General features: G+C 66.9%; 2 protein-coding genes across 7 annotated transcripts; one reads left to right on the top strand and one right to left on the bottom strand.

Moving 5' to 3' along the window:
• Positions 1-7,361: 7,361 nt before the first annotated feature.
• On the top strand, positions 7,362-15,066 carry LOC115844430 (transcription elongation factor A protein 2). Of its 2 annotated transcripts, none has more exons than XM_030841464.3 (10): positions 7,362-7,544; positions 10,359-10,421; positions 10,742-10,847; positions 11,729-11,819; positions 12,848-12,978; positions 13,214-13,270; positions 13,629-13,783; positions 13,852-13,998; positions 14,552-14,623; positions 14,844-15,066. In XM_030841464.3, exons 1-10 carry the CDS (start codon positions 7,473-7,475, stop codon positions 14,850-14,852), a joined length of 903 nt encoding a protein of 300 aa, XP_030697324.1. In that variant the 5' UTR covers positions 7,362-7,472; the 3' UTR covers positions 14,853-15,066. The 2 variants fall into 2 exon arrangements, with proteins under 2 accessions (XP_030697324.1, XP_060149366.1); XM_060293383.2 differs by lacking the exon at positions 7,362-7,544 and adding an exon at positions 9,249-9,973.
• Positions 15,067-15,904: 838 nt separating this feature from the next.
• Positions 15,905-22,022, bottom strand: LOC132593276 (regulator of G-protein signaling 19). 5 transcript variants are annotated; one of them, XM_070044772.1, is made up of 7 exons: positions 21,943-22,022; positions 21,361-21,555; positions 18,677-18,774; positions 18,353-18,474; positions 17,167-17,241; positions 16,796-17,030; positions 15,905-16,723 (listed from the first exon to the last, which is right to left on the bottom strand). In XM_070044772.1, exons 3-7 carry the CDS (start codon positions 18,704-18,706, stop codon positions 16,532-16,534), a joined length of 654 nt encoding a protein of 217 aa, XP_069900873.1. In that variant the 5' UTR covers positions 18,707-18,774; positions 21,361-21,555; positions 21,943-22,022; the 3' UTR covers positions 15,905-16,531. The 5 variants fall into 5 exon arrangements, with proteins under 5 accessions (XP_069900873.1, XP_069900874.1, XP_060149370.1 ...); XM_070044773.1 differs by having other exon boundaries at positions 21,361-21,439; positions 21,943-21,987; XM_060293387.2 differs by lacking the exon at positions 21,361-21,555 and having other exon boundaries at positions 21,943-21,995.
• Between the last annotated feature and the right edge of the window lie 70 nt (positions 22,023-22,092).

Here is a 22,092-nt window from a genome sequence, read left to right as displayed (position 1 = left end):
CCAGGTCTGCTGCCACCCACCCTTGGGGGGGCCCTGTCTGCAGCCCGCATCTCCCCAGACAGAAGGTGGGAGGGCGGGCAAGCTTGCTCTGTGAGCGGGGTCTGGCCTGGGCGTCCAGTGGACACTGCCTTCCTGGCCCTCCGCCCGCTCCCTCCCTCAGCCTGGACTGGACCCCTAGGCTCTGGTCGAAGCCTGCAAGGGATGCTGGGTAATCCGCTCGGTGGCTCTGAGTGGGGGCTTGGCTGGGCCCTGGGAGTGGCGGACCTCCCAGGCGCTGCTGCCCGGGGCATAGACCTCACAGGCTCCCAGCCGCCCAGGCCTGGCTAATGCAGGGGCAGAAGCAGGGGCTGGGACCAATTACTGAGTCCGGTGGGGCAGGACCCTCCTGCTCCCAGAGGGCGGGGGTGGGGTCCCCGTCAGACGCTCATCCAGGTGGAGAGGTCTCTGGTCTCCTGGCACCTCGGCTTTGGAGCCAGGCCGCCCAGTTCAGACCCTTCCCTGTGGTCCTGGAGACCACGGCTCCAGGACTGGCCCGTGCCCCCGGCTTGTTCTTGCGGCTGCTCCAAAGGCTGGAGGCGGGTGGGGATGGGGGTGGCCTCTGGGGAGGGCACCCGATGGCCTAGAACCCAGTGGGCACACGCCCAGCAGCAGGCCTGGTCCTGGAGGACCCTGGGGCTGCAGGCTCGCCCCACCCATGCTTTCCTGCTCAGCCCTGGGGTGCCGGGCGCAGTGTGCAGAGGGCCACGGGGCTATGAGGGAGCTGGCACGGTGCTCACGCTTGCAGGGCAGTGCTCTCAGGAGTGCTGGGGTCAGTGCACGGTTTGCCACCGTCGTGGGACCTGGGAGTCCCAGAAGAGCTGGGCGCTGCGGGAACTAGGGTGTCAGTGTGCTCGTCGGGTGCCCCGTGGGCCTCTTGGGCGCGTGGAGAGAATGGTACCATTGCAGGTCCAGGGCTGTCGCGCAGGGGTCGGGCGCGCCCCTGAGTGCTTTGGGCCAGCAGGAACAAATGGGGGGGGGGCTTCTCTGGGTTGAAGGGGCCTTGTGGGTGGGGGGGCGCTGAATGCAGCGTGTGTGAGGAGGACCCCGTGACGGTGGCTTCATGGGGGCAGGCGGGCTGTGGGCAGTTGGCTTAGGTCGCTTTTGTGGGCGTCCCAGGTGTTGGGGTCGTGAAGAGGCGTTTCCGAATGCCGGGCTGCTGTGAGGGAGGGGAGTCGGGGTGCTGAGCCCGGCGAGCCCTGGGGCACCGCGGCCATGCTCGTCATCCAGCGACCTGCGTCCTGTGTGGGCCCCAATTGGTGCTCAGCGGGGGCTCCGTGGGAAGCTGGGGCGGGGGCCCAGGCCCCACTTGGTTTCCACGGCAACAGCAGGGAGGAGCCAGGAAACACCAGCTCAGGAAGGAAGGCCGCAGCTGAGAGGAGGGCCAGCCTGTTTGAGCAGGCGCCAGACACTCTGTCTGTCCAGTTGTCCGGCCCAGCTGGCCAGCCAGGCCCCGTGTTCCTGCCTTTGGGTCCACCCCCATATGCCTCTCAGTCCGGGCCCCGGGCAGCCTCTGGGAAGGCTGTCTTTGCTCAGACCTCGGTGACCCCGGCCCCAGTTCTCCAGGGATGGTGCCCTGGTCCCCCTCAGGGGCTCTTGGTGGGGCAGAGATGGGGCTCTCTGCGTGTCCTGCCTGGGGGACTGTGTGTTGACACACTTGCGTATCCCGGGCTCCCACCCCGACTGCCCTGCCCTGGGCTGGCCTGGCTCGTCTTCTCGCCTACTGGGCTCTGGTGACCGTTCTCATTGGCCCTGGGAAGCATGGGAAGAAGGGGCGGAGCCCCCCAGGTGGTCGGTCACTGGCCCACGGGGCCTGGTGGGCACGGCAGCTGTGAGTTTCTTTTCGGCTGTTGCCCTGGCTTTGGTGACAAATGGCTTTGATGGTCCAACCGGTTGGGGCTGCCAGCTGGCCGGGGGGCAGCCTGCGTTCCTGGGGACCATCTGCCCCTTCCTGCTCAGGGGCAGGAGCCATCCACTCATCCGTCCATCGATCGGTTATTGACCCCACCGTGGGTCAGGCCCTGTTCCAGGAGATAGGGCTTTAGCAGCGGAACAAAGCAGCCCCAAGCCCTACTTGTGGGGAGTTTCCGCTCTGCTGGAGAGGGAGCCGATCAACAAATCCACAAAGAAGTCAGAATCCGGAGCCAGGCTGTGGGGAGAGAGGGCTGCTCACTGCCTGCCCGTTCGGGAGGTGACTGTGGAGCCAACCCTGAAGGAAACACGTGAAAGCAGTGAGGGCACACGTGGGGAAGAGTCTTCTGTGCGGCGGAAACAGCACATGCAAAGGCCCTGGGGCAGGGACCTGTGCTGGGGAGGGAACCGGGCGTGTGGGGCCTGGGAGGGCCTCGCTTTCTTATCTGAAGGAGACTTGGCGGCTTGGGAGGGTTTTGAGCAGAGGAGGGGTGTGACCTGGCTTGGCTTTCCACAGCTGCTGTGTGGAGATGGGCCTTGCAGGCAGAAGGATGGACTCACCAACTCACCACTAGGAGAGAAGGGCAGGGGTCTGCTGTGGGAGTGGGGCTGGCCAAGGTCACCTCCCAAGGCCTGGCTCCTCGGCCCCCAGTCTGCCTCTCCCAGGAGTTTCCTTTGTCTCTCTCCACCAGGGCAGGGCTGGTGTGCCTGAACTGCCAGGAGGCACTGCCTTGGGGACCCCTGTGAGTCAGACCCCCTGCTTTCACCGGAGCCCCTGACCCTGCGGCTGCTGGGGCCCCTGTGGAGGGGGAGGGTGGGGTGGCCGCCAGGCTGGCGGGCTGGCAGGGAGGGCAGGGAGGGCGGTGTTTCTGGGAATTGTGTGGGGGAAGCGCATTGTTAGAGCGAGCCTGGAGCAGGCCGCCAGGGCCGGCTGCTGCTGGCCTCTGGGGGATGCCTCCTGCCTCCCCCAAAGTTCTGCCTCTGGGGGAGGGAGCTGGGCCTGGGCCAAGGCTGTGGGCTGGGCTGGGGACTTTCCGCGAGAGGCTGCTGGGGGCAGCGGTTCTTCCCATTCTGCAGACTGGGAGACCGAGGCCCAGAGAGGGGGCGGCTGGATGGCAGAGCCGAGATATGCGCTGGCACATGGGACAGGGGACTCGTGCTGGACTTGGTCCCTGGTCACTGCCCTGCCTGACCTCAGAGGACGGGATCTGAGGGCGGCCTGGATGGGGTTGGCTGGGGTCTGAGCTCCACAGAGCCCCTGTGGTGGGGAACTGCAGCCCCCAGGGTGGGTTGGAGGGTCTGACGAAATAGGGTACGGAAACAGCTGGGTGCCTGTGTCGGGGGAGAGCTGCCGACAGGGTGACCGGGGAGGGGTGGGGGCTTCTGGGGCTGAGAGATCTCCCCGCCCCACCCCCGTGGCCATGGGGAGACGGGGAGCGGTCTCCGTGTGAGTTTGGCGGCACTGGCCTTCCCACCGAGGCCCCTGCCCCAGCCAGAAGGGAAGCACAGATTCGACCTGCTGGGGTCATGGCCGGCTTTGGGCGGGCAAGTGGTGGGGGACACAAATAGAAAAATTAATGGCCTGAGCTTCCGATGTTTCCGTGCACTGAGGACGGGGGAGGGGCAGGCCTCTGGGCCAAAGGTGCAGCGCGTCTCTTGGGGGATGGACCCTGGACGCGTTGTTGGGATGTCCCCAGACCCCTGTCAGGGCTGTGTCTGCCCCCTCAGAGCCCCCAGGACAGGGCCAGGCTCCCTACGTCGCAGGACTCCTGAGGGCAGACCCATGTATCTCTCGCCATAAAGGGGTCAGGCGTGGAAGACCCCTGCAGGAGGGGACACAGCCCTAAGGGGGAGCTGGGGGGTCAGCCCCAGGGTGGGGGCAGGAACGGGGCTTCTACTAGGCGCTTCCCTGGGGACCATCGCGGGGACGGAGGGAGGCCCCCTGGCGGTGGACTGGTGGGGTGTCCAGGAGGGCATCCTGGAGTAAGGGGGCTGGGTGGGTCTGGGAAGGTGAGCTCGTCTGTCCCCCACCCTTGGGGGCTCTGTCCCTGCTCCTTGCTGATTCCTCTTCACCTCTGACCTCTAATCAGGAGCTGTGCCCCCACCCCACCCCTGCTCATGGCTCACAGTCTCCAGACACGGCCTGGTACCTCTTTGTTGGGTGCCCCTGGCCCTCAGCTCTCCATGCCCCACTCCTGCCCCTCCTGGGCCCATCTCAGGAGGAAGTGGAGGGGCTGGGGGTCGTGGGGACGGGGCCCCACCTGATTCTAGGAAGGTCTGTGTGTCAGGGCTGCAGCCCAGAGTAGCAGGCAAGTTGGTCCCGGGCTGGCCTCTCATGGGGTGGGGGGTGGGTGTTTTTGGGGCTCCCCTGCTTGGGGGTGGCCCGAAGGTGAAGGTGTAAGTTCTTTCCAGCTCCCCCCAGGGTGCCACGTTCCTTCCGTTACCCAGTAGGTGTCTGGGGGCTGGGATGCAGCAGAGGGTGGAACTCAGGCCTGGTTCTTCTGGCCGACCGAGCAGTCGGGGGAGACAGACGCCTCACAGCCCCTGTGCGTGTGACTTGTACTGTGCCCAGCGTGCATACACGTGGGCAGCTTCACGCATCCCCCCCACGTGACTCGGGTGGTATGCCAACTCCCTGGATGCAGCAAAGAGGACGTGGGGTCTGGAGCCCCGGTGGGCACCCTGTTGTGGGTACAGCCAGGCTCACCGTCCTGATGTCACCCTACAGGCACTGCTTTCTGAGGGCGCGGGGGGGTCTGGGGGCCCAGGCAGCTTGTTGGGGCACGTTCCTTGGAGGAAGAAGTTCCCAAGTTTGGGTAGGGTCCGAGGGGTCTCGGGTGGGCCGTAACTGACCTGAGCAAGGTTCTGGGGGGTGTGAATTCATGAGGGGCCCTGGGACCAGGGACTTCTAAGGTGGGGAGTCGGGGGTTTTGGGGTTGGTCAGTCAGTGCTACCCTGGCCAGGGTGGGACCCACCGACAGACCCCACACGTGAGGGTCACTCTCCAGGACCAAACACAGCCCCACCCGCGCTGCTTCCAGGCTGTGGCCAGAACCAACTGGACCTCCTGGGGGGTGGGGAAGGGTGGTGGCCACCTGGCCCGCAGGCCGTCTGTGGCTCACTCCTGCCACCTAGCGGCCTCTTCTCATTGTGGGACCTGCAGGACACAAGGCGGGTCACCCGGCCCGGACACTGCGTGGGGGTGGCTTCCACGTTGGACTGCACCGTGTCAGGGCTCAGGGCTCCCGTGACGGGGCGAAGGGCCGTGGGCCGCAGGTCCCCAGCTGCGAAGCACCCCACCTCCCCTGCCACGCACCCCCGCCTGCCTGTCCACTCCCCCTTCCCCATCACCTGCCCTGCCCAGGCCAGGCTCCCCAGGCTGGGCCCTCCTCCCGCAGGACGCCCCGCCTCCTGGCCACTCTTCTCGAGCGCCATGGCGTCTTGGTCTCCCTTTGTCTGCAGCCTCGGTGGCCTTAGTCGAGAGCTTCTGAGACGTGTCAGGCCCCTGAGGAGCTGTCTCTGTGGCCCTTGCCGGAAGCTCCAGAGGTAGAGACCACCTGGCTTCTCACGAAAGAGGCCGAGGGCCTGAGGTGGGCGGTCTGGGTTTTGCACTGCCTGAACCGGGGCAGGGCCTTGGTGCTCAGCTGACAGCCCCTCCTCGCCTCCCTGTCCTCGCTTTGGTGCCCCATCGCAGGGCAGCGCACAAAGTAAGCCCATGGGGTTACCATGGAAACCAATTCCACTGAAACACAGTTACCGAATTATTTTCTAAAATGTGTGATATAGAACCTAAGTGCTTCTCTATCGCTGCAGCTCCCGGCAGTGACAGCAGTGAGCGTCGGCAGGACGCTGGGGTATCAGCAGGATGGCTGTGACACAAGGTGCCTCCAGTTTGCGCTGTGGTCAGTCCCAGCCCTGCTGCGGGACAATACGTGTCCCCTAGAGAGCAATGCAGAGGCGACCGGGAGTCTTTCTGCCAGGGGGTTGGTTCCTGACCTGCAGGTTGACACCCTGTCCTATTCTCCCTCCCACCCGACCCAGTCCCCCTCCTCAGCTCCCAGACCTGCCCTGTCTCCATCTCTGCCCACCCCCACCTCCCCAGGTTGGTCCCTGTCCCGCGGCCGCCTCTGTCCCTCTCGGCAGCTTGGATCCGGTCACAGGGGCTGAGGTTCAAACTCTGCAGCCTTGGAATACAGTCCCCAAGCCCCTGCTCTCCTCTGTGTGCCCAGTGTTCAGTGCCTACCCGGCTGGCTCTGCCACTTGAGGAGAAAGGACAAAACCCCAGGGCCCCACCCCTGGGGGACAAGGGGCAGGGCCCTCCCTTCTTAACCAGCTTCTAGGTCATGCTTTAGAGTCTCTGTGGCTTGAAACATCCAACCCAGTCCCACACATAGAAGCCTCCCTCACTCAAAGCCAGGACAGAGGAGGCTGCCCAGCTAGGCCTCCCCAGCAGGCAAAGTTAAGCTGATTCGAGGACTGACAGGAGGAAATTCCTCCTCCAAGCACCACGACAGGGCATCCTGAGATGCTGAGCTCAGCCATGGCTTCTGACAAAGGCTAGAGCACAGGGGAGAGCGTGTCAACCACACGGTCAGCAGGCAGCAAAGCACTCAGCCTCTCCCCTCTGGAGTGGGCGGGTGTATCTCCGAGAAACCTCAAAGCAGCTTCCGGTCCCTAAGATTACAGTCACAAAGGTGAGCATCGGGAGAGGCCTCTCAGAAGCATCACCTGGGCTGCCAAGAAGGGCTCGTGCCAGACAGTCCAACCCTGGCAGAGGCACCAGTTGAGGCAGGGTCTGGGCCATCAGCACAGCCCGCAGGAGTAGGTCACTGTTACGGAGCCAGCCTCGAGGCCAGTCCCCATCTGATTTCTCCGCAGGGCAAAGGAGGACAAAGTGCTGGGGGTTGGGGGTGGGCATGCAGAAACCCCGGAAAACCAGCCTGAGGACGCTCCCCCCCTTGACCATGCTCCGAGGGTCCCCGAGGCCACAATCCCGGCCAGAGCGCTCAGGAGGTCGGGCAGCGACCCCGGGACAGCGGAAGGTGGCGGAGGACGGCTCATGGGGCGGGGAGAGGGGACGGACCCCAGCGTGCCTTTGCGGCCCCGCGCAGTCGGACCCTGGCCGCCCCCGCGAGGTGTTGGGAGGAAAGCGCGGGTTCGGCGCCGCGGCCCCCACGCACGGCCGCGCCCCGCGCGGCCGCAGCGCCCTCCGCCGGCTAACCGGTCCACTGGCGGCTGCCCGCGTAAGGACTACACTTCCTAGGATGCCCTGCGCGCCCCCTGGCTCCTGGGAGTTGTGGTCCGGGGCAGGGCGGGCGTGCGCGTGGCGGGCGGGCGCGAGAACTACGTATCCCAAGATGCAGCGCGGTGCCGCGGGGGCCGGAGGTTTGAACGGAGGGTCTCCCGCCCGTGGCGGGGCTGCGTCTGCTGCGGCGGGTGCGGGAGGCTGCGGCGGCCGGGGCCGGGGTCCGGGCCGGGAGGCCGAGGCTGGCGCGGCGGGCGCTGGGGGCGGTGCCCCCGAGGCGATGATGGGCAAGGAGGAGGAGATTGCGCGGATCGCCCGGAGGCTGGACAAGATGGTGACCAAGAAGAGCGCGGTGAGGGGCGCGGGCCGCCAGGACCCCGGGACCCCCGTCCCGCCGAGCCCCCGCCGAGCCTGCCGAGCCCCCGTCAGGGCCGCGGCGACCACCCGAGGGGCAGGACGAGACTCCGCCCCGGGAGAGACTCCCGGGACACGGGGAGACCCCCGCCGGAGGCCGAGACCCCCGCCCTGGGCCAGCCCTGCCCTTCACCTCGCACCCACGGCAGAGGCCGCGATCCGGTCTGAACCTTGTCCCGGGAGCCAGCCGCTCTGGACTCAAACCCAAACTGCCAGACTGAGACCCCGCAGGCCTGGGATCCGCCCGCTTCCTCCCCTCACTCCGGAGCCCCTCGGGAGGCCGGGCCGGCGGAGACCCTCCTCGGCCCAGTCCGTCCAGGCCCTGCGGAAGCCCCGGCCCGTGCAGCCCTGACTGGCCGCCCCCCCCACCCCCGTCTTCCTCCTCCCCAGCCGGGGCATCCTCGAAGTCCTCCAGAACTCCCCGCCGAGCCCCATCCCCGACTCAGAGCCCTCTGTCCCACCCTGGGTCTCCCACACCCATTCTCCGCCTTCGAGAGTTTGGAGTGTGAGAGTGGACCCCCTTCTCCCCTGGAGCTACAGCGCCCCCCTACCTCTGCCGGGCCTGGGGCTGCGGCCCCCATCATCTCATTTCACCGGCCAGCCGGCCAGAGGCCTTTCTTGTCTGGGAGGCCCTTTTTTCCTTGTCTGTTCAGTCCTCCAGGAACCGGGTTGCCCTAATAAATCCTCTCCCTTCCTTAGCCAGGGCTCAGCCAGCAGCTACTGGGGAGTGGGCAGATGCGTAGGCGCCCTTGGGAAAGAGCCCTAGGAAGCCCCCAGCCTGGCCTGGGAATACCCGGGCGCAGGACTCCCCCCGACCCCCGCGACCAGCTGGCCGGCTTCTGTCGTCCCTCGCCAGTGAGCCTCTGGGGAAGGCTGTGCCCGGTCTCGGGCTGGTGGCGGTAGGGGGCGGACAGCACATGGGGCTTCAGTTTCAGGCCCCTCTCAACTTTGGACCTTGGTGATCTGGGTATCCTCGCAGGGAGCATCTTTGGTGGGTGGTACCTGCCTCTAGGGAGTGGAGAGGAGTCCTGCCGGCTCCCTGAGAGGCTCAATAAACGCGACCAGCTCTCCCCAGACTGAGCTCCTGGGGCGGGGCCGAGGGGTGGTGGGGGCCGTGAGGGAGGGTCAGCTGGGGTCTTGAGATGCCTGCCCCACCACCCCAGGGCTGTGTGCCTGCACTGGTGGTTTGGGGGTGACTTTTGGGCTGAGCATGGTTGAGTCTGGGTCTTTGGACAGGGTTCTCCCCCGGGGCTGGGAAGGGGGCTGGCTCCCACGCTTTCATTCATCCATCAAGCAGCAGCGCCTGCCCCAAAGCCCGCATGATGCTCTCACCCCTGGGGCTGTGGGCAGCACAGAGCAGGGATGTGGGAACGTCTATGGCTGTTTCCAGAGATGACCAGAGAAAGAAGCTGCTTCCCCTCTGAAGGAGACAAAATAAATGCGCCCCAGCTGGGGGCAGAGATGGGCCACGGAACCCACGGAGAGCTGGGTCGGGCCAGGCAGGACGGGGGCAGGGGGCATCAAGGTGGAGCACCGCATGGATGGAAGCCCAGGGGAGAATGAGGAGGGGGGACAGGTGTGGACTGGGAAGGGGGCTAGGGGGCTTGGGGCGCCATGGAGTGGGGGATGAGAGCTAGCAGAGGCTCCTGGTGGGTCCCAGTGCCTTTGAGGCCCCTTGGGGGAGTTGGGGGCCGTGACTGGGAATCACGTTTATGCCCCTCTGGTCCGGAGGCCACAGAAAGCTGGCGTTCTGCAGCCCGGGGCTCCGTTTGGGGGAAGATGATCGATCGCCGAGTGGCGCTGTGCCCTCGGTTCTGGTGACCATTTGTCCCCTCTGAGGAGCTGACTACAGGGCTCGACTCTGTAGCCCAAGGGGCAGGGCCCGCGGGGGTGACGAGGGGGAAGCTGCAGCCTGAGCAGAGATGCCGTCCAGATCAGGGATGGGGCAGGCTCTGCCCCTCCCACGGCCAGGCTGCGGGACATCTGAGGCTGTCGCCCCTTGGATGGCTGCCTCCTTCATGTCGTGAGGGAGACACGCACACGTGAAACCACACCGGTGGGTTCCGTGAGCCTTCTGTGGAGGAAGGCGAGGCGGGGAGCGAACGGGGTGGCGCCGGGCTGCTTGCCGTCAGCGGGAGAGAATGTGTCATTTGCACAGAGCTTTGGAGGGAGAGTGGGGCAGGCGTGTCGCTGGCAGTGGGAGCAGCGGGTCCCGGGGCGGGCAGCTCGGCCCCCTGAGGGCCCTGGGGAGCTTCGTCTGCTGTGGAGCCGTGTGGCCCCTGTGTGTGCGGCTACGAGGAAGCAGATGTGGGCAGGGGTGCCGGACAGAGAAGGGAGACGGGGTTCTGGCACAGCCGTCCAGGCGAGGTGACGCGGCTGGAGGGAGTGAGCAGGGGGCGTGGGGTGCACGTGAGGGGAGCAGAGGTCCCTGAGGGCTTGGCCCCAGCAGGCGGCACTGAGGAGAGGCTGCCTGAGCCACGTGGGCGGGGGATGTGGGACCCGGCAGGTGCGGGCGCCGCCCCTGCTGGGGATGGGCTTCGGCCCTTTCCCCTGACGGCCCTTGGGGGCCCTGGGCTGGGGTTAAGCGCACAGCTGCTCCCTTCTCATGCCTGCCTTCCCTGGGCATCTGACCCCAGGTGGATCTCCAGACTGTCGCTGCCTCGTGTTCCCCCAGCCCTCGTGTGTGGGAGGAGCTGAGCTTGCCCACTGAGACCTCAAAGTCATTTACGAGGGTCCTCCCTTCTCCTTCCAGGAGGGAGCCATGGACCTGCTGCGGGAACTGAAGGCCATGCCCGTCACGCTGCACCTGCTGCAGGTAGGGCCCCGTGTGCCCCGTCCCCCAGCTCCCAGGCACCTGGCAGAGCTTCCTGCTTCCCACCCCGGCCCTTGGCTGGCATGAATCCCTGCCTCTGAGGAGACTGTCCCTTGCCTTTCTCTGTTGCTCCACGAGACAGGGAGGGGCATTCAAGGGCAATCCGCTGTGTTCCTCGCGAGGTTCCTGCACATGGGGCAGTAACCGTCGGGGGGGGGGGCATCCACCTCCCCTCGCTGGTGCCCAGCTTGCCCTGTGGGAGTCACCGAGGGTCTGTGGGGAGGGTCTGACCGCTGCCCCCAACCTGGCCGCTTGCCTTGCAGTCCACCCGCGTCGGCATGTCTGTCAACGCCCTGCGGAAGCAGAGCTCGGACGAGGAGGTCGTCACGCTGGCCAAGTCTCTCATCAAGTCCTGGAAGAAGCTCCTGGGTGCGGGTCAGGCAGCCTAGGCTGGGCGTGGGGGCGAGGGGCACCCGAGACGCGCTGGCCCTTGGCAGACTGTGCTGTTCCCGAGCCAGGGCCACCTGGGATCCAGTCCAGGAAGCACTGGCTCGGGCTGGGACGAGGGGGCTCCACGAGGAGCAAGGGGAGTTAAGGCTGCGCTGAGCCCTGGAGGGGGGCCTGGCAGAGCTGGGGGAGGTCGCCCAGGGGAGGAGTGTGGGGCAGTCAGAGGGCGGGGGGGAGGGGGGGCGAGGAGGGGGAGGAGGAGGAAGGGGCGTCTGGAGCCCCTCAGGGAACGGGCAGCCTCTTTCTAGGGACAGTGGGGCGACTGGGATGCCCCCACTGGACCCTGAGCTTCCCCTCCCTTCCCAGCCCCTCCTGGGCTCTGTCCAAGCCCTTGGGAAACAGAGCTGCATGTCCTGGGCTTCTCTCCAGTCCTGCGTGGCTGTTGGGCTGCGTGTTGGACAAGCGTATTTATTCTGGTGGCATATGGGACGCTTCTCGTCCTGTGGGAAGGTCCCCAGTGCAGGCTGGGACTCCCTCGATGGCTCGCTCTGGGGCCGAGGCCCAGCTGGGGAGTGGCCATGCCCGGCCTGCCTGCGGTGACCAGCCTTTGTCCGAGTCCAGCCGTGCCATCCGTGAAGGCCGTCACTCTGGGGGGGTTCTGTACTCAGGGAGACTTTTCAGGACCTTCCTTGGCTGCAGAGAGGACCGCAGTCGTTCGCAGGAGGCTGGGGCTGGAGGCAGGGTCCGATGTCCGCCGGCCGGGGCTGTGCCTCGGTGGTGGTCTGCCCCCCTCCCTGGCCCCGCCCTGCCCTCCGGGCCTGCCTTCTCCCAGCCAGCCCTCCCTTCTTTCCCGGCACATGTAGATGCTTCAGACGCCAAAGCCAGGGAGCGGAGGAGGGGCGGGCCTCTGCCCACATCGTCCTCCAAGGAGGCCTCCGAGGCCCAGGACCCCAGGTAGCACGTCTGGAAGGCAGACACACGCCCCGCCCATGGCCCCACTTTCTCGGCAGACCGGGGTGCGGATTTCCAGGGGCGCTGGGTGGGGGCGCTGAGGTCATCAGCCCTTTCAGCTCCTCGGAAGGGACTCTCCCCAGGGTCAGCCTCTTGCTGGACACTTTCCCTCCGGAGACTCCTCTGGGCCTTTTTAGCCCCAAGCATCTGAGGGGGGCACTCCGTCTGCCTGGCTGAGCGGGCCTGTGGGAGCCCGTTGCTCACGTCCCCGGATCCAGGCCCGGGCTAACTCTGGCTACCCACGTTGGCCTGGGGTCTCTGGCTGCCGGCCCCTCCCTCACCGGGGGTGCCCCAGGCTGTGGCATGGTGCAGGCTTTGGGGCTACTGAGGCCTCCCTGCTCCTGCCGCCCCCGGGATGGGCTGTGGCTGAGAGGCTGCTCTGCCCTTGACCCCACTGGGCAGCAGTGGCCAAGGGCGAGGAAAAGCTGAGCTTTGGATTCACCGCATGGCTGTGCAGAGACGTGGGCTCATCTGCCCACCTGCACGTTCTAGTTTTCCTCCAGGAAGCCGCCTGCTTCCACTGGCTTCCGTGGAGGTCACAGGGTCACGAGATGCAGGGGTGTGAGAGGAGGGCCGTGGGTGGACAGAGCCTTGTGGACAGGCAACCCATGGAGGGGGGTGCCCAGACCTCCACGGGGTGGGGCTGCCTGCATAGTGGTGCCTGGTCTTGAGTGATCCCTCGTCCCGTCTGCCTCCCCCTGACCTGGCAGTTTGCGTTGGGCAGTGTGGCCCCGTGTCCCAGGTCTCCCTGAGGGTGGGGATCCCGTCTGGGGGTGTGTCTCACCCAGTGATCCTCACTGCCTCTGGCCAGACCGCGTGGACGTGCTGGACCTGACTGTAGATGGGCAGGGTTCTGGGCCGCTGTCAGGGTGGAGCAGACGGGGTCTGGGGGCATCGTGGCTGTGACATTGGCTTTTCTGGGGACCGGCATCTCACGGAGGTGCACGTGGCCCGAGCGGGCCTCTCTCCAGCCGCAAGAGGCCAGAGCTGCCCAGGACGCCATCGACACCCAGGATCACCACGTTTCCTCCGGTGCCGGTCACCTGTGACGCCGTGCGCAACAAGTGTCGCGAGATGCTGACCGCTGCCCTGCAGACGGACCGTGAGTGCCTGGGCCGGGGCCACCCAGCACACCTCGGGGTCCTGGCTCCTGACACACGCTTGATTCCCAGGTGGCCTGGGCCCCGCCTGCCTCTGGAGACCTGAGTCCAACCCCATGCTGCTGACCTTGGGGGTGGGGAGCCGGGGGTCTCTGGGGAGCAGGACGCCCGGATGCTGCACAGGCTGAGGTGTGGGGGGGAGCCGGCAGGGCAGCTGGTCAGGGCTCCTTCTTGCAGATGACCACGTGGCTGTCGGTGCAGACTGCGAGCGCTTGTCGGCCCAGATCGAGGAATATATCCTTTGTGCAGCGGCTTGGGGGCTGCAGATCTGGAGGAACGGCGGGGCCAGCCAGGCTCAGCTCCCCTAGTGGCCACTGTCCTGCGCCTTCGCCAGGGGATTGGGCGGTCGGGTGGGCGTGCTCGTCTTGACCAGGGGGCTCCTCCCAGACCCTCTGGGGTCTGACCGGGCCTGCGGTGGGCCTGGGTCCCGGGCCTCCAGCCTGCATGTGGGTCTCAGCCGGGAAAGCGTCAGTTGTCGACGCCCACGTGTGGCTGGCTCTTGCGACACGCCTCGCGAAAGGCCCTGGCTGACCTGGGGGCAGGGGTGGAGGGCGGGGCATCGGCCTCCCTACGGCTCCTTAAACGTCCGCACGCATCTTCCGGGACGTGGGGAACACGGACATGAAGTACAAGAACCGTGTGCGCAGCCGCCTCTCCAACCTCAAGGACGCCAAGAACCCCAGCCTGCGGCGCAACGTGCTGTGCGGCGCCATCACGCCCCAACAGATCGCCGTGATGACCTCGGAGGTGAGCCCGTGGGGGCGCTGGGGGCTGCCCCGGCGGGCCGCGGGCTGAGCACGCGCCCCTCGCCCCAGGAGATGGCCAGCGACGAGCTGAAGGAGATCCGCAAGGCCATGACCAAGGAGGCCATCCGCGAGCACCAGATGGCGCGCACGGGCGGCACGCAGACCGACCTGTTCACCTGCGGCAAGTGCAGGAAGAAGAACTGCACCTACACGCAGGTGAGCGCCGGCAGCCCTCCCGGAGCCCCGCCCCTCCTCGGAGCAGGCCGGGTCCCCCTTGCGCCTGGACACGTGCGGTGTGAGTGGTGCTGGGACGGGGGTCCGACAACCTGGTCTCCGATGGGGCTGGGAGCTGCGGTCACCCTTGGGGCCTCCCCCTTGCCGAGGACCCCTGCTCCCCAGTAGGCGGTCTCGGGCGGTGGGTCCAGCCCGTTCGTTCTGGGGCACTGAAGTTTGGGAGCCCAGCCCCCCTGTGTTGCTGCTGGTGGGAGGATGGGTGCCTGGTGGTGGTAGCGGGACTCCGCTCAGAGTTGTGGAGGTGGGCCCCAAGAGATGTTGGGGGGCCCTGTAAGAGGAAAGCGGTTGGGGCGACCGCAAGGTGGGGGTTGCAGGGCAGCCTCAGCCCAGGTGACGTGAGGCCAGCGCGGCCTGAGGCCGTGGGGGGCGGGCTCCCCAGGTTGTGACTCCTGGGAAGTCCTGCTCCCTGGGGCCTCCAGCTGCAAGGGACTGAGGCCCTGGGGCTGGGCCCCTCCCACCGTGGCCCTCCCCACAGGTGCAGACCCGCAGCTCCGATGAGCCTATGACCACGTTCGTTGTCTGCAACGAGTGTGGAAACCGCTGGAAGGTAGGTGGGTGAGCCCAGGCCATCCATCCCCAGCCCTGTTCTCTGGAGGAGGGTGTCTCCAGCCTTTGTGGGGTCTGTGGTGTGAACTGGGGGATGGCCATGCCAGCCAGCCTCCTGGGAGCCTTGGAGATGGTGGATGGAGACCCCAGCCCTGCCTCCTGCCCTGTGGGGTCCTGCAGGCCACGTGGCTGGATGGGCGCCTCTCACCTGTTTCTTGCAGTTCTGCTGAGCCCTGTGCATGTGTGCCTGCAGCCTTGGGCCACGGCCAGTGCTGGCCGTCGCCCTTTCCCCATCCTCTGCCAACAGATACAGCTTCTCTGGAGACCTGCCCTTTGCCCGCCTGGCCTTCCTCAGAAGGCAGCACACCCCGCCCCCGCCCTGCCTGCAGTGCACCTATCGCCCTCTTACCCCCCCGTTATTAAATGTTTCTTTTTGCCACTGTTTTTTCCCTAGCCCTTGGTCCTGGTGGGCCATGTACAGGCCTGGGCTTCAAGCTGGGTCCCCCATCCCCTCATCTCTGGTTTGATCTCCCCGACCCCCGCCGCTGCGGAGACAGCCCACCTCCCTGGGGTCGGGTGACGCTGAGGCTTGGCCTGTTGGGACAGCACTGGAAGGAAGAGCCCACTGGCTCTCAGAGGGGCCTGAGTGTACCCGTGGGAGGGGCAGGGCTGGGCCTGCATAGCACGAGGATCAGGTTGGGGGGGGGGCTGTGGGCGCACAGAGGAGCCGGGGTCTCACGACCTCTCCGGGCACCGCAGCTCAGGGTCCAGGGATTATGGGCGGGAGGCTAAGTCTGGGCCCCACAGCCGTGCCTGCCTGCAAGCCTTCAGGATGCCCCACTGCTCGTGGAAGCAGTGTGAATGGGGGTGGACCCCTGACCAGACCCTCTGCGCCCCGGTTGCAGCGTTGAATCGCTTTACCAAGCAGAAACTCAGGGAACAGGGTGGCAAGTGTGTGCCTTGTGGGGCCTGTGAGACAGTACAGGTGACTGCCCGGCACCCGGGGTCTCGGGGAGGTCTCCCCCGTAAGTGTCCTGCCCTAGCCGGCCAGCCGCCGCCAGGGACCCTGCCTGCCCAGTGTCCCGTTGCGTTGTCACCCTTGGTGGCACCCTCGCGTGGGGAGGGCTGAGCACAGCTGCCCGCTGAGGCTGTTCTCTGAGGGGTGGGGTTGGAGCAGAGCACAGGGGCCCGTCACTGAGCGTGCTGCTCCCCTGCTGGGGGTCGTGGCCCACTCCTCGTTCTCTGATTCCCCCGCAAACGTGGACGGAGGGGAGAGGCTTTTACTTGAAAAATATCTTCAATAATAAGATTCTATTTTGGGGGGAAGAGGAGTGGAGTTAAATATGAAAACTTTGTTTTTGTTTTTTGATAAAACACACAGTGCCATGTTATTGGCTTAAACTCAATGAACATATAAAAGAAGCCGGGTCCTGCTGCCTTGAGCCTGGTTCTGAGGTCCTGGGTCTGATCCCGGGGTGCAGATGGCATCAGTTGGAGGTTTCCTCTTGTCACAAAACTAGACAGCACAGAGCTTCTGTTCTCCACCAAAGGCGCTTCTCAGGGGCCCCTGGGGCCCGGGGAGGAGGACCTTGTGGGTCCAGGATGCTTTCAGGGAGGGCGCCTCCTTTCACCAGGTGGGAACCCCAGCAGGAAGTGCTCAGTAGGGGTGGTGGTGCTGGAGGGGCTGCCTAGGCCCAGAGGCCCTCACGCCCGCCTCTCAGCTGGATCCTGGGGCGCTGGGTCCTCTGGGTGGGGAAGGGGGCTTCTGGCCTGCCCAGCACCTGGAGCTCCTGCCTGGGGCCGCCCGGGGCACTGGGCCCGGCGGGTGTGCCCGCACGTGAAGCGCATTTGTGAAAGGAGTCTCTGCCCGCGGGAGGGGCCCCGCGTCCAGGCAGCCACGGTGGGCAGTCTAGGCCTCACTGGAGGCGGTGGAGCGGCCCCGGAGCAGCAGGGCGCGGTAGGCGGGGGAGCTGAGGAAGCGGGGGTAGGAGTCTCGGTGCATCAGCGTGTAAATCTGCAGCTGCGCGTCGTCAAACGTGTGCGCCGACGGCTCCTGCATCTTCTTGTTGACGCCCTCCCGCACCCGGGAGTCCAGGCTCACCTGCGGGACAGGGGCCGCGGTCAGGGGCCCGGAGGCGCCCCCGCCCCCCACCCCGGTCCCCGCGCGGCGCACCTCCTTGGGGGACAAGATGGACACATAGTCCTCGTAGATGAGCCGCGCCTTCTCGTCCACCACGTGCTGGTTGGCCTCGGCCTTGAGCTCCTCGCAGGCCAGCCAGAAGAGCATGTTCTCCTCGCTGTACTCGGTGCGCAGGAACTCGCGGAACACGCTGCGGCCCGCTGGACTGTGCATTAGCTTGTCGAAGGACTGCGCCCAGCTCCGCACCTCCTCTGGGCTCGGCGTGGCACTGCGGGCACGGGCATCCGGGTATCGGCCACAGGCCGCGCCAGGCCCCGCCCCCTCCGCCCGGATCCCCCACACCTCCGCCCGGATCGCCCCCCCTCCCCCGCCCCGCACCGCGCAGACCCGCGGCGGAGACTCACCAGGCTTCGCAGCTGGGGAGGGGCTGCAGCCTGCTCTCTCGGGAGGCCCGCCACGCTCGCCGCCGCTCCTCGTTCCTGCCGGCAGAGGGGACGGTGGCACTGCCCTCCGCGGCACGCGTGTGCGCGCAGGACGCTGGCCACAGTGACACCGACACGCGTCTGTATGGGCACGAGGCCTAGGGGCTCTCAGCACACACGTGAACCCCCTGCAGGGTGGGTCGGCTCCTTTCCCGATCTCCGGTCCGGCCCTGGGCCCGTTGTCTTGCCTTTGGGGCTTCACAGGCCCCTCGGGTACCTCTCCCTCCCTGGCCTGACCTCGACCCCCACTGCTTTCTCCCAGAGACTCCGACTGATGGGGAGAAAGCCCCCAGCCCGTGTGTCTGGCCCCTGACTGTCCCTCGGGGCCCTGCTTCTCTCCTTAGTTCCCGCCACAGCATCAGTGCTGGCTCCGCAGTCCACACCTCCAGCTGGACCTCTCCCCAGGGTCACTGAGACGGCTAACAGACACCTCAACCTCAAAGGTCCAGACAGAACTCAGCTCCCACCCTACCCCCACCCGCCAGACGCCAGACTCCTCACTCCTCGCTTGGCCCCTCGTGTCTCTACCCCCAGGCGGTCCCTCTCCTGTTTCAGGCCTCAGTTGCTCACTGCTCAGCTGATCCCCCTTTGGGTCCCCTCAGCGCTGTCCACGCAACAGCCACGGGGTGGAAGCCTGAAAAGGGCCAGGCCTCTGCGAGGCACAAAAACCCCAACAGGTTCCCTACGCGCCTAGAAACCACATCCCCCCCGGAGGCCCCACGCCCACCCCCTGCACTGTCCCAGGGCCAGGTCTCTGCTTAAGGCTCCTCCACCTGACACAATGTGTGGGGCCTGCTTTTGCTCTGCTGTAGGTCCCCAGGGCCAGTCTGGGCGGGCTCACAGTAGACACACGCGTGCGTGCGCGCACACACACACGTGCACGTGCTGGCTAGGTGCCTGCATGTGGACACAACCTCGGCACACCAGCCATGAAAATCACACACACAGAGGGGCCTGGGCACTGGCCGCCGGTCACCAGACCCCTGGACGAGTGCTGTGGGCGGTGCCTCAAAAGCCCCCCCGAGGGGCTGAGGAGTGGGGCCCTGGATCCCAGGTCTGCTCAGTGCCCCCTGCCCACCGGCACACGGTGCACCCCCGGCCCACGTACCAGGAGCAGCTGCAGCAGCAACACCAGCACAAGCAGCAGGGGTTGCGCCTGGGGGGAGCTGGGGGAGCCGCATCACGACTGGACATGGAGGGAGGCTGGTCCCCCTCCTCCGGCCCTGTGTGCTGGGGGAAGACGGGGCCGTGTCAGCCTCCAGGCAGAACCTGTGGGAACCACCTGCTTCCCCCCCCGCCCCCCGCCTGCTGGGGGCCTGCTTGCTCGCGGCGGGGCGTGACCCTTCTGGCCTCCCAGGTGTCCAGCGGGCTCCCAACTCCTAGTCATGCCCCCAGCCCCCGAGGGACAGAGTCAGCGGTGGAGGCGGCCCACCTGCTTCTCAGCCTCAGGCGGGGTGGGCATGGGTGGGTGGAAGAGGTTGCCGGGGCTCCGTGGTACCTGCTCCAGGACCCTCACCACAGCCTGGGGCTCTGAGAAGAGAGGCCGGGACTCTCATGGAGGACCTGACGCCGGTGGCAGCCTGTCCCCCTGAAGAGGTCCCGAGTCTCTCCCTCCTCCCGGAGGTGTCCCCCGGCCCCCTGCCCGGCCTCCCACCTCCAGACCGCTCTGCCCAGGCCCTGACCCCCACTCCAGTCTACACTGTGGCTATGAGGGTATGTGGGGTCAGGAAGGAGGGGACCCCAGACAAGATCTCCACAGGAGGTTCTGGGACACCCCCATCTACTCGCTCCCTGGGAAGCCGGAAGCCAGGGTTCCTCTTTCTCGGTTTCCGGCTCCTGGCCCCTCCCAAGGGGGCTGGAGGCCCCCAGAGTCTGGGGCTATAAGGGCGGTGCATAGGGGTGGTGGTCAGACATTTAGACCCCCCATCCCAGCTCCCTCCATCCCAGGTTTTCCTCGGCTGCTGGGAGGTGGTGAGGGTTGCTCCCCACGAGGAGTCCGGATCAGCCCTGGGGAGGCTCCCCACCTGCTCCTGGGGACTCAGCAGGGGCAGCAGACCAGGCCTGCAGACAAGGAGGACTTGGGGCTGGGGCGGGACGTCCTGAGGGTGCGGGAAGTGCAGCAGGCACCGGTGAGGACGGCCGAGAGCCGCCAGGGACCGCCACCTTCTCGGCCCGGTCACTGGCCCGGCGCCCGAAACACTCGGCTGTCACCTTCCCGCGCCCAGGGTCTCCCGGCCTCCCTTCCCCTCCCACCGCCCCCCCGCTGCCCCACAGGCTGCGGAAACCGCTGCGGCCCCAGGCCTGCCGCAGGGCAGGGCGGGCGCGCCCGGCGGCGGCGGGGGATGGGGTGCGTCCTGCTCCCGGGCAGGTCGGAGCCGCGGGGTCCCTTCCGCTCGGCGTCGGGGCGCACCTTCCACGGTGCGGACGCGCGGGGGGCGCCGGAGCCCTATCCGGGTGAGCGGCCCCCGCGGGAAACCCGCGGACCCGAGCCGCGGGGGCGGCCAATCAGGGTCCAGGAGGCAGTTTTGAACGCCTCCCCACCTGCCTCCCAGTCTCTACCTCGGCCTGCGCCCACCTCGGCCCAGGCGAGGCGCCCCGCCCCACCCCCGGGGCCGGGGGCGTCCCCTGGCACGTCTGCCACGCGGACCTTCCTGAAACCCCGTCGCGAGGTGCTCAGGACTTGGTTTCAGTTTATTTTCTCATTAAATGATCATCCGCCCTGCTGCCCCCCATCCCTCAGCTCTTGGCCTTTTAATGTCTGTTTGGTCCATGTTGGCCTCGTGGGGTGTGCAATGGCAGAAGAGGAAAGTGGACGCTCTGGGATAGGCCCCGGGGCAGTCACCAGGCTAGGCAGCTCCTGCCTCCCAGCCACTGACCGCGTGCTGCGCTCAGAGGTGACAGCCCGGGATATGCACACCTGGGGCACCCCTGTCTCCAGAGCCTGGGCATGCGGAGGCCTCGGCCTTGACCCAAATCTGGGGGCCAGGTGTAGGGTCCCACGGGGCCTTGGCCACTTGGCCACCTGCCTGGCTTCCCCTGAGATCGCTGGGGGGGGGACCCTCCAACTGGATCCCACTGGCTTCCAGCAAACAGATGGGGAAGAAGCAGCCCGACAGCATGCCTACCCTCAGGGGTCAAGTTTCTAGGGAAAGGAAGGGGTGTGGCAACCTCTGAGGTCTGGTAGCTGTACCCCAGACGGGCTGTGACTTCCCCAGGCAGAGCGGCTCTTCCTCCTCTGCACCCCCGCCCCCCCAGCACCCTGAAGACTGTACCCCTCTAGGCTGCCTTCTCCAACTCAGCTCTGACTTGGACGAGGGGACCTGCCTGAGGATGCAGGGCCTAGGTGCTGGGGCGGGAGAGGCAGGGGGAGAGGCCGTCCCTTCTGTCCTGGTTGTAGGCCCTGCACCTGGTCACCCATCCCTGGGCCTGGCTCCGTGCACCTCCTCAGGCTGGCTGGGGCCACCTGTGCCCCTGGGGCACCTGCTCTCTTTCTTGGTGGGGGTACAGGGTCTGAACCAGGGTTCCCGCCCCTCATTCGGGCACGTGGGAGGGGGCTCCCTCCCCTACCCCAGCCCCTCCAGGCTTTGGTCCCTAAGTCTGGGATAGGAGAAGCTGGACAGGCAGCAAGTCTGGCCTCTGGGGACAGAGGCTCCCTTGGGAGCGGCTGCTGCTCTGCTCCACAGAAGGAAAAAGAACGTCCCCGAGCCCGCCCAGTCCAAAAAAAGAATAAGAAAATGTGACAATCCCAGGAAAAAAATGCCATAACCTTTGGGAGGGGGGTTGACAGAGGGGCTCCATTCCCTTCTTCTCACCCTCCTCAGCACCTTTCCTGTCTGCCGCGCCGCCCCCCTCCCCCGTAGGTAAGTCCCAGCCTGGCTCCTCCAAGGCAGGCCAGGTCTTTCCTAGCCCTGGTGACCCTCGCCACTGCCCACCTCTACAATGGTGGGGCAACCCACTTCGACCCTCGCCACTGCCCACCTCTACAATGGTGGGGCAACCCACTTCTCTCCCTCCCTCTCTCTCATGGTGGGGTTGGGCCTGGAGAAGTCTGCCCCTTCCTCCAGCCTCTGACGCCCCCACCCCAATCTCAAGGAACTCGCCGTGCGCCCCACTCACCAGCGACCCAAAGGCGAGGCAGGGGCGGGAGGGGCCAGGTTCGCTCTGGGCCCCACCCTGGCTGCCGAAGGGGCGTGTACTGCAGCAGCAGGACTCAAGTCAGACGGCAGGAGGTCCTCCTGCGCGTTCTGGAGCGAGGCTGGCGCCTGGAGCCCCCGATCGGCTCGGGCCGGGGGCGCAGCGCCTTCCCTGCGACTGGCAGGGATGAGTGGCTGCCAGATGCAACAGGGTGGGGGCGGGGGCAAACCGGGTGTCCCGCCTCGGCCCCTCCCCACAGGCTGAGGGGGGGGACGGGAGACGCGGAAACCTGGGTTCTTCCGGCCCCCCCCCCCCCCCGCTTTGAGCAATCACTTCCCCAGGCTTCGAGCTGCAGAAAAGGGGAACCCGGCTGCAACGGCCCCTCCCCCACGCGCGGGGACGGGCTCCAGTCCCGCCGCGGCCCAGGGTCCACGTGGACCCCGCGGCGGAGTCCTTGGGGCGCGGATTCCGGCGCCGGTTTCCGAGGCTCCCGCCCCGCACGGCCCCCGGGCCCTGGCCAGAGGGGCAGGGCCGCGGTCCTCGGCGCCGCGCGCGCGCACTCACCGGCCGCGCTCCCGAGCCACTCGCGCCGCAGCCGCCGGCCCGCGCGCTCCGAGGTCCGGCCGAATCGTCGGGGAGCGGGCGCAGGCTTCAGTGCGCAGGCGCCTCGGCCTCACTTCCCCAAAGCGCGGGGCCGGGACTTCCTCGCGCGGG

The sequence above is a fragment of the Globicephala melas genome, unplaced genomic scaffold, assembly GCF_963455315.2.
Source record: "Globicephala melas unplaced genomic scaffold, mGloMel1.2 SCAFFOLD_92, whole genome shotgun sequence".
Taxonomy (NCBI): Eukaryota; Metazoa; Chordata; class Mammalia; order Artiodactyla; family Delphinidae; genus Globicephala; species Globicephala melas.
This window is presented reverse-complemented; position numbering and strand designations above follow the sequence as displayed.

Excerpts from the sequence above, each read along its gene's own strand:
- LOC132593276 (XM_070044772.1), bottom strand. The coding sequence starts at position 18,706 with ATGCCCACCCCGCCTGAGGCTGAGAAGCAG. Across the intron at positions 17,031-17,166 it reads CTCCCCAGCTGCGAAGCCTG|TGCCACGCCGAGCCCAGAGG; the intron begins GTGAGTCTCCGC and ends CCGTGCCCGCAG. Across the intron at positions 16,724-16,795 it reads CCATCTTGTCCCCCAAGGAG|GTGAGCCTGGACTCCCGGGT; the intron begins GTGCGCCGCGCG and ends CCTGTCCCGCAG.
- LOC115844430 (XM_030841464.3), top strand. The coding sequence starts at position 7,473 with ATGATGGGCAAGGAGGAGGAGATTGCGCGGATCGCCCGGAGGCTGGAC. Across the intron at positions 12,979-13,213 it reads CGCTGCCCTGCAGACGGACC|ATGACCACGTGGCTGTCGGT; the intron begins GTGAGTGCCTGG and ends TCCTTCTTGCAG. Across the intron at positions 13,784-13,851 it reads TCGCCGTGATGACCTCGGAG|GAGATGGCCAGCGACGAGCT; the intron begins GTGAGCCCGTGG and ends CCCTCGCCCCAG.